At 34.9% G+C, this 15,989-nt stretch overlaps 1 protein-coding gene across 1 annotated transcript; it reads left to right on the top strand.

Moving 5' to 3' along the window:
• Nucleotides 1-1,372: 1,372 nt before the first annotated feature.
• LOC120273119 (protein ERD1 homolog 2-like) lies at nt 1,373-4,843 on the top strand. Its single transcript, XM_039279768.1, has 6 exons — nt 1,373-1,408; nt 1,498-1,551; nt 2,054-2,105; nt 4,088-4,274; nt 4,359-4,428; nt 4,512-4,843. Exons 1-6 carry the CDS (start codon nt 1,373-1,375, stop codon nt 4,767-4,769), a joined length of 657 nt encoding a protein of 218 aa, XP_039135702.1. The 3' UTR covers nt 4,770-4,843.
• Nucleotides 4,844-15,989: the final 11,146 nt, after the last annotated feature.

The raw sequence follows: 15,989 nt of genomic DNA, 5'->3' as shown, positions 1-15,989 counted from the left end.
ATATTCATTTTACCTGAAAATATCTGAGAGATTTGTGCAGTGTGCCACACAGATGACTATCATGGTTCCGACGAGCATGACTACATACCTTTATCTCTACGCACATGGACTGCGTCACAACCGGTGTAATATCAGTTTCTATTTAGATGATAGCTTTAACTGTTTATGTTGCTCTTTTATTATAATATAGTACTTTTTAAGTGATTGATTTTGATTTTTGTATGATATCATTGTGTGCATCTCATTATTTTCTCTTGCCATTAATCACATCTGCACGAGAGACTCAATGGATTTTACTCCTACCTATTTTGTTGATTCCATTTTGTCATTACACAGCAGTTTTGTGTGGATTTTAGTTTTAGTAGCACATGTCTTACAAATTTCAGCGTTTTCACACTTTAAAAGCTTAAGAATGTGCATATTTTGAACAAGTTATGTTATATAGAAATGAAAATGGCAATGGTTCTAGGATAGAAAAGACTATATTTTATTGATGATAGATATAAGCGAAAAAAGTTATTTTCATATCTGCTTTCAAGTAACTTAATTTCAAAATCCTTTAATACTCTCAGTAGAGAATTATGTGTCGTTAGCATTCATTACATTATTTTTAAAGCATTGAAGTTGTAAGTAAATAATTCAAGCATAAAACTTACACCTTATCTATTAAGGTTTTACTTTCTTATCATTGTAGTAGTTAAATTTTCATGAAATCTGTCTATAGAGATTATCTTGACCGTTTCTTCCACCTTAAGTTTTCACAAATAATGAAAAATACAGATTGCACTTTCTGTTCACTGTTTAACCTTTTCCAACGTCCATAAAACTTGTTCTTTTAGTCTCTTGCCATTACAGTTTGATTTGAATGCAAATATTTCACATATATTCGTTTGTGAAATATTTAGCTAATTTTCTACGACTGGTTTGTCATGTTATGCCTTTATGAGTTTTTTTCACTTGTTCATGATTCCTGTGCTTGTGTAGTTTTCAATCATATGTGGAACGAAATGATCTTAATGTATTCTTCAATTATTGCAGGTTATCCTCTGTGTGCTTGTTGTGATGATTCATTTGACATATTCTACTTATCATCCTGTTAGTACTTTTTAAGGACACTTTTGAGAGCATTTCCGTTGCAGGCAAGTCTTTTCATTCCTTGTTAACCACTGATCAGCACATTTGTCTTATTAAATTGTTTTTTGCTCTATTATGTTGTCATCACTCATGTATTTCTCAGTCAATATTGTCAAAGCTTAAATTTAGATCATGTTCTATTTTCATGGTTAAAATGCAAACTGAAAATGTGTTAGCCATTGTGTGGAACATCTCATTATTTAGTGATTAAATTTAATTTTCTCCTAAGACATCGGGTATGGCTTATACAGTGGTTCTTATGATTTGCGACTGGGTTCTCTGGTTACTCTAGATAATCACTTTTATAATTCATGTTGTAGCTGAGGTTTGACATTGTATTTAATCATTTAATTCTATTTTCAGGCAATTACATTTTGTGATTTTTTCTTGGCTGATATTCTAGCATATGTGTCAAAGGTATGCCATTTCTTTTATGACATTGAATATCTTAGAGCATTGAATACATAAAAGTGAATAAATGCGAGGCCACTCACATTATGTAGTTGAATTTTTTGCCAAAATATGATGACTGAACTTGTACTCTTGAGGATTTTTTCACAAAATTTCTTTTTTGATTGAGAATTTCTTTTCTTTTCTTTTCTTTTCTTTTTTTTGGGGCATGGGTGATTGCATATGATATGCACCTGAGTGTTGTGATTATAACTACTAATAATGCCTCTGTGCTTTCTTATGTGAGACAATGAAAAAGATGATTGTTGATGATATAATTCTAATTTGGTCTGTACCTTGCAACTAGTTTTGCATTCCTTTTATTTCTCTGATGTCTTATCATACAAGTTATCTTTGGATACTGTCATTGAGAATTTTGTGGAATGTTTAATGATGTAAAATAAATTTGATATACAGATACCAGTCAACTTTGATGCTTATTAGCCTTCTGATTACCAATGCTTTGCAGGTTGTCTCAGATTTGGAGCATTCCATATGTCCGATGGTCAACAAGCAGGCCAGTGTTATTTCTCACTAATGGTTTATTATGAAGTAATTCTCTCTCTCTTTTTTTTTTAAAATAAAAAAATTGTATGGAAACATTAAATTAGCGCTACAAGTAATAATTACTGAAAGGGTTTTTTGGATTTCCGTCTTCCATCACGTCTTTATTTGTTTGTGATTTTGTTAGTAACTAACTGGCATTTGATTGAATCTTACATCCTTGTTTAAACTACTGTAAGTCCTTATGGATTTTTGACTTCCTTTTTTCTATCATGCCTTCTTTTGCTTTATAATTTCATTTGCAGCAGATTAAGAGGCATTGGAACGAATTTTTACATTCTTATTGTTTTGATACTGTCAAAATCGAAATAAAGGACTTCCATACTGTTGATACTGGCATGCTTAGTGATAAATTACATTTACATAATTTATATTCTTAATCGCTCTATGATGTTTGGTAATTTATGTATCCACAATATGCTATGAAACTATTTTTTTTCTCTAATCATTAGTCAAAATCTAATGTTATTTTAAGAAAATTTCATTCTCCAATAACTAAATCAAAATCATCACCTAATGATGATCAAATCTAAAAAATGAAACCAATTTGTGCCTAAAAATTTGCAATACAAGCAAATACAAGGATACAAAAGCGAAAACCTCCCTTTTGAATGGCAGTCTCACAACTTTAACCCTTTTCTATTGTCTTGTTAATTGTAAACACAATATTGCTATTATCTAGACCTGCTAAGAAATGCAAATTCTCATTTCATCTTTGGGTTCATGGATGCCCAAGGTGGAAAAACATATCTGGCACATATATTTGACATTCATCGTTTTGTTAGGAAGTAATGCACCTTGAACAGTCTTAACTGTTGTATGCATGCCTCAGTCTTTGTTCTTTTGCAACAGAAAACTATTTATTATAACAGCTGGTACTAGTTTAATATGATTGTAATTTAGTCAAAGCATCTTTTCTTTTGTTTGGTTTCTAGGACAAGTTCACAAAGGTTTCCTTGGTAATTTCACTTCAAATATGCAAATATTATCATAGAGATAGAGGGTATGCAAACAGTATTGACCGCAATTGCTGATTGTATTTGCTGATAGGTTTATGCATATGAACCCATTTCTTTCTTTTGAATTACATTTTGAGCACTCTCATCATCATTTTTGCTTGTAAAGGAATCTTGCCAAATCCTGAAACATCTTGTAAAGGCTTGGAAGATGCCTATGTTTGAGAGACATAATTTAGCAATATTCATATGAATACTGCAACTTTGTGATTTCTACTTTCGAACAAATCATGGTAAAGTGATTACCTCCGAATACTTTTGTTATGTCACATTCCTGTCTAGTTAGAAAGTTTACATGTGTTCTTATTCCAAAAATATCCTTTTTGGACAACTAGGGTTGTGAAAACATTTATGGCCACGAGAAGTTGCTCATCACAAAGGTAATTCAAGGTCATTGAAGGAGTTCCTTGGATAATAAATCTAGCAGGAGCCGAATCTTTTATGTGCCAAATTTATTATTAACATAAAAGGTAGTTTGGAGATTTGGTTTCATTATATTGTTATATTACTAGACAAATTTTTTGTATATCAATTATGTCAAACTAAAAAACTTGTGAACCTTTGAATTGGATTATTCACAAACCAAACATGCTGTTCGAATAATTTTAGAAATCAGATTCTCGAGAATTAAATTTTTATTATTTAATTGTGTAAGGGCATCTTGCGGGTTGCAACCACAAACCAAACATCTCCCTAAAGTAATCATCTTCAAACTATTCCCATCCATGGATTTGTTGATGACAAAAATTTAGGCAACATTTACAACTTGTCCTCTCTTGTTTTTTAAACATTAGTAGAAAAGATCTAATACTAATGATCACATATCATTATGAATATGATGATGGAAAGTTATCTTGTCCATTTTAAAACCCATTTTCTAAATTTGTATGATGTAAGTAGAGAAATTTAAGATGTATAATGAGGAATTCAAAAGCCCAAATTACTACTGGATTGTGCAAACCCATGTCTAGTGATTTTTCTGTCAGCCCTCAAGTATCATGTATTTCCTGATAATTGGACCAATTTCTATCGGTCCCTCTGGCTTCTATCAAGTATCATTAATTCATTTTATTCATTTTACTGGGATGCGACTCGTGATTGGGACTTGAGGTATGTACAGTTTTCATTTTGCGGTAAAAGTATTTCAATTGTTTTCCTTCTCTGTTAACCATATCAAATATTTCTTGTTTGCAGTGTTCTCTCCCGAATTTTCAAGTTCATCACTCAGCATTTCCTCACAACCTTACTTTACGGGATTCAATGGGTATATATCTCTTGCAGTAATTCCTTTATCGTGCGATCTTCCAAGTTGTCCTTTTACCGAAAATTATTTATACCTCATTACAGGTATATTATTGGGTGATTGGAAGCAACCTGATTTTTAGATTCACATTTACGTGCAAACTTTCGGCCCATCTTCGTCATAACTATCTGACAGTTCTCACAATCTCAGCATTGGAGATATTACAGCAATTTCAGTATATTTTCTTTCGAGTTGAGAATAAATGGAACAAGGTGACATCAAAACCGATCATAGAACTCTCCTCGGAAGAAACCCTGAAAGAGGAAGATATGCTACTTGGCAATGAAAGTCATAATGTGTAAACAATTTAAGCATATCTATAGGTCATCGTCTTTTTTTGCCTCTCTTTGTTATTTTTTCTCTGGTTCTTTAGTTGTTCTTTGGTTGGGCTTATGGCCGAAATGTGAAGCTCCCATTCTTTGAGAAGAAAAAATATATAGGTCTGTCCATTGTTGAAATCGAAACTCAAATCACATATCTCAGTTATACCAGTTTTAACATAGAATTATATATATGATAATTTTGTTTCTCCAGGGCCATTCTGAATGTTAAATTTTTTTTTTTTTTTTTGGTTTTTAATTTTTATTATATTATAATCAATTTAGGAGGGAAATTGTGTTGAATACACTGTACTATATCAAAAATGTTAAGGCTGAAAAACAAGCCTTTTATAATTTACATCTTCTATCTTGTAGATATCTACCAGAATGCCTTAGAAATAAGAATTAATTTATATTTGAATTACAGTTTCTAATTACACTGGATTCAACATTTTCCCTCAAGTTCTACTATACAAATTAAACAAACTGAGCTTGTCAACAAATTTCTCAAACAATGGCCTCCCAAGTCCTTTAGTTAGGAAAGCTGTAACTTGACGTGTAGTCGGGACATAAACAACACAAATAGTTCCATCTTCAATTTTTTCTTTAATAAAATGTTTGTCAACTTAAACATGTTTTGTTCTATCATGATGCACTGGATTATGAGAAATATTGATGACAGCTTTATTGTAACAGAATAGTTTTAGAGGACCTTATATTATCATCTTTAGCTCCTCCAAAAGTCGTTTCAATCACATTAATTCACATATTACATGTGCTAATGATCTCAATTCAGCTTCGGCACTGCTTCAAGCCACAACATTCTGTTTTTTGCTCCTCCAAGTAACCAAGTTCCCCCAAATAAAGGAACAATATCCATATGTAGATCTTCTATCTGAAAATGAACCTGCCAAATCTGCATCAGTGAATGCCTCTATTCTACGATTTTTTGTTTTCTTAAAAAACAAACCTTTACCCGACGCCCCTTTTAAATAACACAAGACTCGATGTACTGCTCCCATATGTTCTTCAATTGAAGCATGCATAAATTGACTGATATAACTTATTGCAAAATTGATATCAAGTCTGGTATGGGATAAATATATCTTAACTTACCCAATTGCTTTTGAAATCTCCCACGATCAATAGGAATATTGTCTTCTTGAACTCCTAATTTGATGTTTGGATCCATGGGTGTATCTGCCGGCTTGCACCCCATCATACCTGTCTCCCTTAACAAGTCTTTGAGACACAAAAATTCCTTGTTGGTTTCTTGCCACTTCCATTCCCAAAAAATATCTCAAATTTCTTAGATCTTTCATTTCAAACTCTGTGGCTAGTTCTTTTTTAATCTTGATAATTTCTTCAATATCATCTCTTGTTAGAATTATATCATCAACATACAAAATTAAGATTGCTTTCTTACCTCCTCTTATCTTGAAAAACAGTGTATGATCAGCTTGTGCTTGTCATATCAAACCATACTCTTGGAGATTGCTTCAAGCCGTAGAGTGACTTTCATAATAAGCACACTTTTCCACTTTTGCTTTTTTGCATTAAATCCTGGAGACAAATCCATGAAAACTTCTTCAACAAGTTCTCCATTTAAGAATGCATTTTTTACATCTCGTTGTTGTAACGGCCAATCAAAATTAGCAGTAGTGATAGTAAAACTCTTACTGTATTGTTTTTAGCCACCGGTGCAAATGTCTCTTGATAATCAATTCCATAAGTTTGAGTATACCATTTCGCAACCAAACGAGCCTTATATTGGTCTATAGTTTCATCCGCCTTGTATTTTATCACAAAAACCCATTTACAACCCACAGGTATTTTATCATTGGGCTTGTCAACCGCTTCCCAAGTCTTGTTTGTCTTCAATTCTTGCATCTCTTCCATAATAGTTGTTTTCCATTTTGGGTGATTCAAGGCTTCTTCCACTGTTTTTGGTATTGATTCTTCAGCTAACTTCACAGCCAGAGCCTTCATAGAGTTTGAAAGATGATCATGTCTGACAAAGTTGGAAATTGGATGTTGAGTACAAGACCTTGTTCCTTTCCTCAATGCCACGAAAACCTCAAGATCATCCAATTTCAGATTTAATTCTGAGTCAGAATCTTGATTGTGCAAAGCATTAATCTCATGTTTATCCATTAGTTGATTCTTCCATGAGTAGGAAAGTTTAAAGGGCTACATTTTTTTATTTTTGGTAGACTGACTCTCAGAATTGGTATGAGGAAATTAAGGTTGTGTTTCAGGTGGTTCATAGGTTTGATTTTCTGGACATGTCGCTGAAGTTTTTGAAACAATTTTCTCTTTTAGTTGTTTTTGTATTCTTGGCAGTAGATTTTTGGGGCAGACTCACTTGGGGTGTTTGAATTTGAAACTCAGAAGTGTGATAATTTTCTACTTCCCCTAAAATAGGCTGATTTCCTTCTAGATTAATTTTAGTCACCGAATGTGGAATGGGCTGAGATTTTTTGGTTTCTATATTCTCTAGGTTTGGATTTTGTGGAGATAGGATCATAGGACTATGAATTTGAATTTGAGTTGGACTTTGAATTTGAATTTCTGGTTAAGAAAAACAATCCTGAAAACAGAAGTTTGTTGGTAGATTTAGCTCCCTTGGAATCTCCCCCTGAGACAAACTATCCCCAAAAATGGCTGATTTTCAAAGAAGGTGACATCAATGGACATAAAATACTTTCTTTTTTCAGGGGAATAACACCTTTAGCCTTTTTGAGTCGAAGAATACCCCAAGAAAGCACATTTTTGAGATCGAGGATGTAGTTTAGATCGACCTTGGCTAGGAATATGAACAAAAACTATACAACCAAAAACCCTTGAATCAAACGAGTCTGAAAAACACCCTGAGAACGAATCAATTGGCTTTTGAAAATTCAAAACTCTACTAGGTAACCGATTAATTAAATAACATGCAGTAAGAATAGCATCCCCCCAAAAATGTATAGGAACATTAGTTGAGAATAAAAGTCATCTGGCAATTTCAAGAAGATGGCGATTTTTCATTTAGCAATACCATTTTGTTTAGTAGTATCAATGCAAGAACTTTGATGGAGAATGCCATGATCTTTGAAAAAATGGCCCAAAAGAGAATTAAAATACTCAGTTCCATTATCGGTCCGTAGTATTTTAATTTTCGCATGAAACTGTGTTTGAACAATTTGATAAAACATCTTAAAAGATTTTCCTACATATGATTTGTCTTTTAGGAGATAGACCCATGACATACGAGAATGATCGTCAATAAATGTAATAAACCACTTGTGATTTGTAAGAGTATTAACTTGAGATGGTCCCCAGATATCACTATGAATCAGAGTAAATGGGTTGGAGGGACTATAAGGTTGTGCTAAAAAATGACTTCGTTTATGTTTGGCCAGTTGACAAATATCGCATTGAAATGATGGGGTTTTATTCTGAAACAAAGAAGGAATCAAATGTTTCAAATGTGGAAGCCTTGGGTAACCTAAACAAAAATTAAGCAACATTATTTGTTGAGAAACTGAAGAACTCAGAGCTGAATTAACTTTCCCTATCATGGAAGTTTCACTCGCCAGATAATACAATACATCAATTGCTTTAGCACTCTCAATCTTCTTCCTTGAGATCAAATCTTGAAAAACACGCATTGAATGTGAAAAATTAATTTGACATGGTAGATCCATCATCAATTTCTAAACAGAAATAAGATTGCACATTAATTTCGGAACATGTAAAACATTTTAAGAGTAATAGTTAAACTAATTTGAATGTTTCCTGTTCTAGCAACTATAGATAAAGAACCATCTGCAATCTTCACCCTGTGTTGCCTTGAACTTGGTGTGTAGGACTAAAAAAAATATTCACGATCTGTCATGTGATCAGTTGCTCCTGAATTAACAATCATAACTACCTGAGTCCGCCATCTTACTATCAGATTGGGCCATGAGTGAAGTTCATGTTGCTCGTGGGGCAGCAAGAAGGTTGCATAGATGATCCAGTTGGGCTTTCGAAAAATGAATGAAGCAGATGGTGAATCTATAGCGGTTGCTATGGTAGGTTGTACCTTTTTTTAAAATTTATTTGGAACCCAATCTATCGGCTTTCCATAAAGCTTCCAACACGTGTCATTGGTATGATAAGGGTGTTGGCAGTGATCACACCATGTTTGCATCTTCTTGGAATGAAATCGGCTTGAATCATTCTTGCGGATAGCATGGTTTGTGGTTTCAGATGAAACAAAGTTGGAATATCCGAGCATAACACGCCGATGATGTTCTTCCCTTCGAACCTCTGAGAACACGTCATCAATTGGTGCCAAAGTGTGAATGCCTAGAATTCAGCCTCGGACGTCATCAAGTTCTTTATTAAGACCAGCTAGAAAATCATAAATCCGATCTTTATCTAGCATTTTTTAATAACACTCCATCATTGACATCTTTCCATGGGCACACAATAAGAAGGTCCACCTCTTGCCATAATTTTTTTTAAAAAAAAGTTAAAGTATTCAGTGACCTCTCAATCCCCTTGGAGGAAATTACGTGCCCTGTTGCACTATTAAAATAGTTGTGAAGAATTATCTAAGTCTAAATACACAAGTGAAACTACATCCCAAATCTCCTTTGCAGTTGAATAGAAAAGATAAGTGTCACCAATACTATCTTCCATCGAGTGAATAAGCCACACCATGACCATTGAATTGGTTGCATCCCAATTCGGATATTTGGGATCATGTATTGCAGGCCTTGGAGAGGATCCATCCAAAAAACCTACCCTTACCTCAAATAACCATAGCTGGCGATCAAGACCATTGAAGGAAATTTTTTTCCATTGAGTTTATGGGTGGTAATTTGGAGGGTAAGGGATGAATTCTCTAAGTGTACAGTGGGAACAATTTTAGAGGTAGATGGAGGATGCCTGAAGGCACTTCTAAATCATCACCTATGCTTATTCTTGACATTGTGCTCTTCTCAAGTCACTAAATGTTTATTATCTCTGATACGATATAAGCAATTTAGAAGGAGAAAAACTATGTTGAATACACTGTACTATATAAAAAATGTAAAGGCTGAAAAACAAGCCTTTTATAATTTACATCTTCTATCTAGTAGATATCTACCAGAATGCCTTAGAAATAGGAACTAATTTATATTTGAATTACAGTTCCTCATTACACTAGATCTAACATATATGTTGAATCATTTGAACACAATATTATTTACATTTTGGTTGAAATTGGATGGAAGAATTGCATTTGTTTAAAAGTATTGGTTGACTTTTGTTTTTGTATTTACAAGATGTTGAATATGAACTTCGAGTTTTAGAAAAAAAAAATATGCATGATGGCATTCGGTGATAAATTTTTATACAAGATTTTTTTATTTGATTTCTTGGTGCATGCAATTGTTATTTTCTGCATATGTTGGTACCACAATGATATTTCATAACATGTCTATTGCTGTGTTTGCTTCTTGGACCAGTTGCATGGAGCCTCGTTTGGAGTCTCATTTGACGAATTGCTAGGCAGCCGTTTCTCTGGAAGAGGAGGAAAATGCTACAGTTGAATATGCTCAAGAAGTTGAGGAAAGGAAAAGCTTCTGTGAATATAACCTTTGTGTTATAGGGTGATTCCTTACCACCGGTAAGGCAATCCAGTTTGCCTCATTGAGTCGGGTTCTGGTCTCAGTTCGGCGGTAGGTTAAGGGAGTGGATGTAAGAGAAGGCTCAAAGGAAGCACCGAATCCTCTTTACATATTCCATTTTTTTCTTAAGCTAGATGTGCAAAGGGTGCTGGAAAATAGACCGTGGACGTTTGATAACCACCTCCTTTTATGCAGATGTTTGAAGAGAGAAGAGCAGGTGAACCACATTGATCTCCATGAACGGTGCTTCTGGATTCAACTCCATGATATTCCCTAATATTGGAACCCATATAGGAAAATAAATCGCATCTGATGTCAACAACTTTTCAGGAGCTTGGCACAACTACCTCAGAATACAAGTCTCACTATATGTTAAAAGGCCGCTTAAGAGGTGAATGAAAATCAAGAGACAGGGAGGAGAACACAGCTGGGTGAACTTCTAATACGAAAGACTGCCAACTTTATGTTTTTTTTGTGGGGATATTGGCCACAGTGAGATTTTGCGCGCTCATTTATGACTCTCACAACCTTGAAGCTGAAAAAGCATATGGCCCTTTCTTAATGTGAGTGCTCTACTCTTGCTGATAATGCAAATCAGATTCTTGCTAGTGAGAAAGAGACATGTAACAAAGGCACTCATTTTGAAACAACACAGGAATACTTAGTAGGACTTGGAGGACAGCCCCGCCAAGAGCCATGAGTATCCTTAGCTAGAACTGACATGGACTTCGCAGCCCATGTATAGTTCAAGTCCTCATGGACTTGATTACAACATAGAAACCAATTTTTTTTTTTTTGGAACGCTGCATCAAAAAGAAACTTCAAGTTTTGAAAGACAAAATGGGAATGGAAGGAATATTTTTAGTGGACTATGAAGGACGGAGTGGTGGGCTTGTGCTATTTTGGAAGTTCTTCCAAGGTATATCCCAATTGCGTCACTCAAAACGCTTCATTGATGCGGAGATCCACATTCCTGCTTGGGAACATTGGAGATTGACTGGCTTTTACGGTGTGCCATTACGAAGCAAGTGACAACTATCATGGACGTTGCTCCACGCATTAGCATGCAGATCATCTTCCCTTAGGTGTATAGAGGAGACTTCAATGACATGTTGTCACTAGGTGAAAAAAGAGGTGGTCTTCCTCAACCGGATCGGTTGCTAGCAAGCTTTAACAAAGCAATTGATGATAGTGGTTTGATGGACCTCAACATGGAAGGCTATCCATTTACATGGGAAAGAAGCTCAGGTTCTCTAAACCGGGTTGAAGAGAAACTCGACAGAGGGCTCGCCACTCTGAGCTAGACAACAATTTTTCCGCATTACAAATTAAGCAATCTCCCTTCTAGTAACTCAAATCACTTACTACTCTTCCTACACTCCCGATAATGGGATGAAATAAGAAGGTGATCCAGATTTATGTTTAAAAATGTGTGGCTTGGAGAAGATGAGTGTTTCACAATAATGGAAAAAAGTTGGATTGATGACCCTACCAGTAATTTCTATGAAAGGATGCAGATGCAAGGCTACACTCTCCACATGGGGAACAAACAAAGTGCAACACTTCCAATGGAACATCTCTAGAATCAAATGTCAAATGGAAAAACTGCAAAAAAGATGAGACCAAAGAGAATTTTAGTGCTACGAGGAAGCTAAAAGGTGATACTTTTTACTACTCAAACAACAAGAGGAATATTGGAAACTGAGGGTAAAGGTTATGTGGCTTCGAGAAGAAGATGCCAACACTAGCTACTTGGGTAATTTTTTTGGGTGGGTACTTAACTTTGCCCGTGTTTTAACTTGAGTGCTTAATTTCAATTTGTAACAAATTGAGCACATTACTTCAATCTTGTTTCAACGGGAGGGCACTAAGGTTGTTCCGGCATAGGTTTGTTGATGTGTACACTGGTTTGTTGACATGGACATCACCTTTCCATGTCAACTTCCCACGTGGACTTTCCAAGTAGGCTACTTATCCACGTGTCTTCTCCTCCATGCCACGTTAGCGCCAGCTGGAAATTTTTCTTCTCTTCCCCGAAATTTCCTCCCCTATTCTTCATCCTCTGCCCTAATCTCTACTGATCCAGCTGTGAGCTCCAGTCAAGGATAGCACTCCATCTTTCACACCCATGCATAGCCATAATCATTCATTCTCTACACACAAATAAGATCACAAACAAAAAATGATCAAACAAGGGGAAAAAAGGAGAGAAATTAACTCACCTTTGAGGTTTTGTGTTGAAGCTCCCAATCCCATTATTCAGTGAAGTAATGGGAAGTAGCTACAGGTTCCAAGCTTTATCAAGAGAAAGATGCAATGATCAGTGGCAAACCTACATGGTCGGCAGCCCAGGCTGGCTGGCCAGAAAACTTTGGAATATCTCTATTCGGATCGTTCGATGAAGTTTGAGCTTGGGTTGAAGTTGGGGCGCAGTCCAGGTTGTCGATTTTCCAACCGTCATTGGGCGGAGCCGTGAAGGTCCGAAGGAGAGGGCAGAGAGGCCGTGGTTTGGCTGCCGGCCTGCCACTGAGTCACGGAGTGTTGAGAATATCGGATGCGCTTGAGTGCTTGACTGCTTGAGAGTTGAGAAGATTAAGCCAAGAGGGTCATGAAGAAGTTGTCATTTAAAAAAAAAATCGTTTCACTTAATGCGAAACGCGTGTTTCACTTGCGTCATTTCACTTAAATAAATCAGTTTTCTTATTTTCCTCAAATTCAGAAGCCATTAATTTTCCCCAAATTTACCTCCTAGCTTCTACCAGGACCACCACCAATTTCGTTTCACTATTGGCTGCGAAAGTCACCGTCACATTGCCTCACAGCTTCTTCTCAATCACAAAGTTACAACTTTTTCTCAATCACAAGGCTAAAGTTAAGCACCACTACACCAAAGCAGAGACTTAGAGGTATGTTTTCCGTTTATGCTTTTTTTCTCTGCTTCTCGGAATCTTAGCCTTCTCTTGCTTGTGTTTGTGATAATTCCTGACTCTTGAGCAGTAGAGCTTGTAGTAGACTAGTAGACCCGTGTTTTCATTCTCCTTGATTATCCCTGCAGTTTCAAGCTACTTCTGCAATTTAGAAAATTAGAAAAGTAACCACGACCCGACATGCTTTCCTGTCATTCCTGATGTGAATGTGAATTTGAATGCTTCATGCTTGCTTACATAAATTAATTATTTATCTTGTGGTATGAATTGTATGATCACATGATTCACATTCATGCATCTTAATTCTTAAAGCTTCTTGGAACTCAAAAGGAATGGATTAAAAATTTAAAATTATGAAATAGAAAAAGTGGGACCGTCATGTTTGATGCTTGAGAGTTGAGAATGAATGATTAATTAGATGCATAAGAGTGGGTCTTTCATCTATGTGCCAAAGAAATACAAAAACTATATATATATATATATATATATCTAGGGTGAGATAAAGATTAAAGAGTGCTCAGGAAGTGGCCAGCATAGTTGCCAGAGACCATCCATTATAAAAGATCCTTGAAATAGTGCACCCATTAACTTTCTTTTGTACCTATCTTTCTTCTAATATACACAGGTATATCAACCACTGGTTTGACCTCTATGCTTTCTTAGTGTATGTTCTTTATAAGACTAATCTTAATGTAATAACAGAATTAAGTTACTATATTTAAAGATAATTCTTTTGGACCTGCATTTTGTCATTAAAATTAGATTATGGATACCAATAGAGTTAGGCATGACATGATACTATAATTTCTTTTGCATTTTTTGGCATTATTTTTAGTTAAATGGGTCTATATTGATTCTATGCTTTCTATGCCTTATAGCTATAAGCTATAACTATGGGAGAATTTATTTATTTTCCTTGTTTGTTCTGGTTTTTTTATTTTTATCAATATTGAAATCTTTTGCTTGATGTGAATCTAAGGCCATGACTTTTTTTTTAAATTACTGCCTGCATAATTTATCACAAAAAAGTATTATGTTTTTTTTATTTTTTAATTATATATTTTTTAAATTGAAACATAATGGTTATTCTAATATTTTTTTAATTTTTTTAATTATATAATTTATATTGTTTTAACTAATGTTGCATATGTTCCATTGAAGCAAGTAGTTAGTTTATTCATCTGCTAACTCTAGTTTGTTGAGATTATTGATTTTCAAAATTGTTAATGTGTTGAGATTTTTGTATGGTGTAGGTTATTTAATATGGACAAGTTTTTGACTAAAAGACCAAAAAGCATCGAGTCGAGTGTTAAAGATAATAACGCGACCACATCTTCAAGTCCGAAACGAGCAAGAGTTGAGTTTGATCAAAATAACCTAATCGCAGATCCCAGGATTTGAATGCCGATTGAGAAATATGATGCCAACATTAGAGATGAGGTGAGACGATCTTATGTAGCAAAAGGTCCATGTCAACCAAAGACTCACAACTTTCCTAAGAAGAAATATGGGAATATAGGTGTTTCAATCCTTCATGGTTGGATTCTTTTTCATGGCTAGAATATAGTGTAGAGAATAATTCTGCATTTTGCTTGTGGTATCATTTGTTTAAACCAACAACTTATGGATTGCAAAGCGGGAAGGATGTGTTTTCCAAAACAGGGTATAATAATTGGAATAATGCAATTTCTACTTTCAAAGATCATGAAGGAAATGTTGCTACCATTCATAATTTTTCAGCTAATAAATTGGAATTGTTCAAGAACCCACGACAAAGTGTCACACAAAAAATTTCGCAACATAGTTCAGAAATGGAAATTGCTTATCGAGTTAGATTGACAACGGTTCTAGATGTTGTGCGATTTTTGTTAAGACAAGGTTTAGCTTTTCGGGGGCATAATAAATCTTCAAGTTCCAAGAACAAGGGTAACTTTTTAGAGTTACTCTATTGGTATTGAGCACATGTTGATAAGATTGCCATGACATTGAAAGCAAATGCTCCCAAGAATAACCAAATGACTACTCCAAAAATTCAGAAGGACTTGGTGCATTCTTGTGCTGAAAAAGTGAGATCACTCATTATTGAAGACATTGGTGATCGGATTTTCTCACTTATGGTTGATGAAGCTAGAGACATTTCAGTGAAGGAACAAATGGCTATTGTTTTGAGATATGTTGATTCTCGTGGACAAGTGATTGAGAGATTTCTTTGTATAGAGCATGTGACAGACACTTCATCCAAGACTTTGAAAGAGGCTATTGATAATTTATTTACAAAATATGGATTGTCCTTATCAAGGTTATGAGGTCAAGGTTATGATGGAGCTTATGATATGGGAGGAGGATTTAATGGCCTAAATTGACTCATATTGAAGGATAATCCATATGCAAGGTATGTTCATTGCTTTGCGCATCAAGTTCAATTAGTTGTCGTTAGTCTTGCGAAAAAATGCCCATTATCAATGACTTCTGTAGTTATGTGATTAAGATTGTCAATTTGGTTGGAGCATCATGTAAAAGGAAAGATGCATTTCGACAAAGACAACATGAAAATATAGTTACACATATAGAGAAAAGTGCAATTTCTACTGGCAAAGGCCTCAATCAAGAGACAAGCCTTGCAAGACCTG

The sequence above is a fragment of the Dioscorea cayenensis genome, chromosome 12, assembly GCF_009730915.1.
Source record: "Dioscorea cayenensis subsp. rotundata cultivar TDr96_F1 chromosome 12, TDr96_F1_v2_PseudoChromosome.rev07_lg8_w22 25.fasta, whole genome shotgun sequence".
Taxonomy (NCBI): domain Eukaryota; kingdom Viridiplantae; phylum Streptophyta; class Magnoliopsida; order Dioscoreales; family Dioscoreaceae; genus Dioscorea; species Dioscorea cayenensis.
The sequence above is the reverse complement of the archived record's forward strand: the minus strand, read 5'-3'. Positions and strand labels throughout refer to the sequence as shown.

What these genes read in the sequence shown, in the direction of transcription:
- LOC120273119 (XM_039279768.1), top strand. Translation starts at nt 1,373, where the DNA reads ATGGCTTATACAGTGGTTCTTATGATTTGCGACTGG. An exon ending in ACTCGTGATTGGGACTTGAG is followed by an intron (nt 4,275 to 4,358) that starts GTATGTACAGTT and finishes TCTTGTTTGCAG; the next exon opens with TGTTCTCTCCCGAATTTTCA. An exon ending in TACTTTACGGGATTCAATGG is followed by an intron (nt 4,429 to 4,511) that starts GTATATATCTCT and finishes ACCTCATTACAG; the next exon opens with GTATATTATTGGGTGATTGG.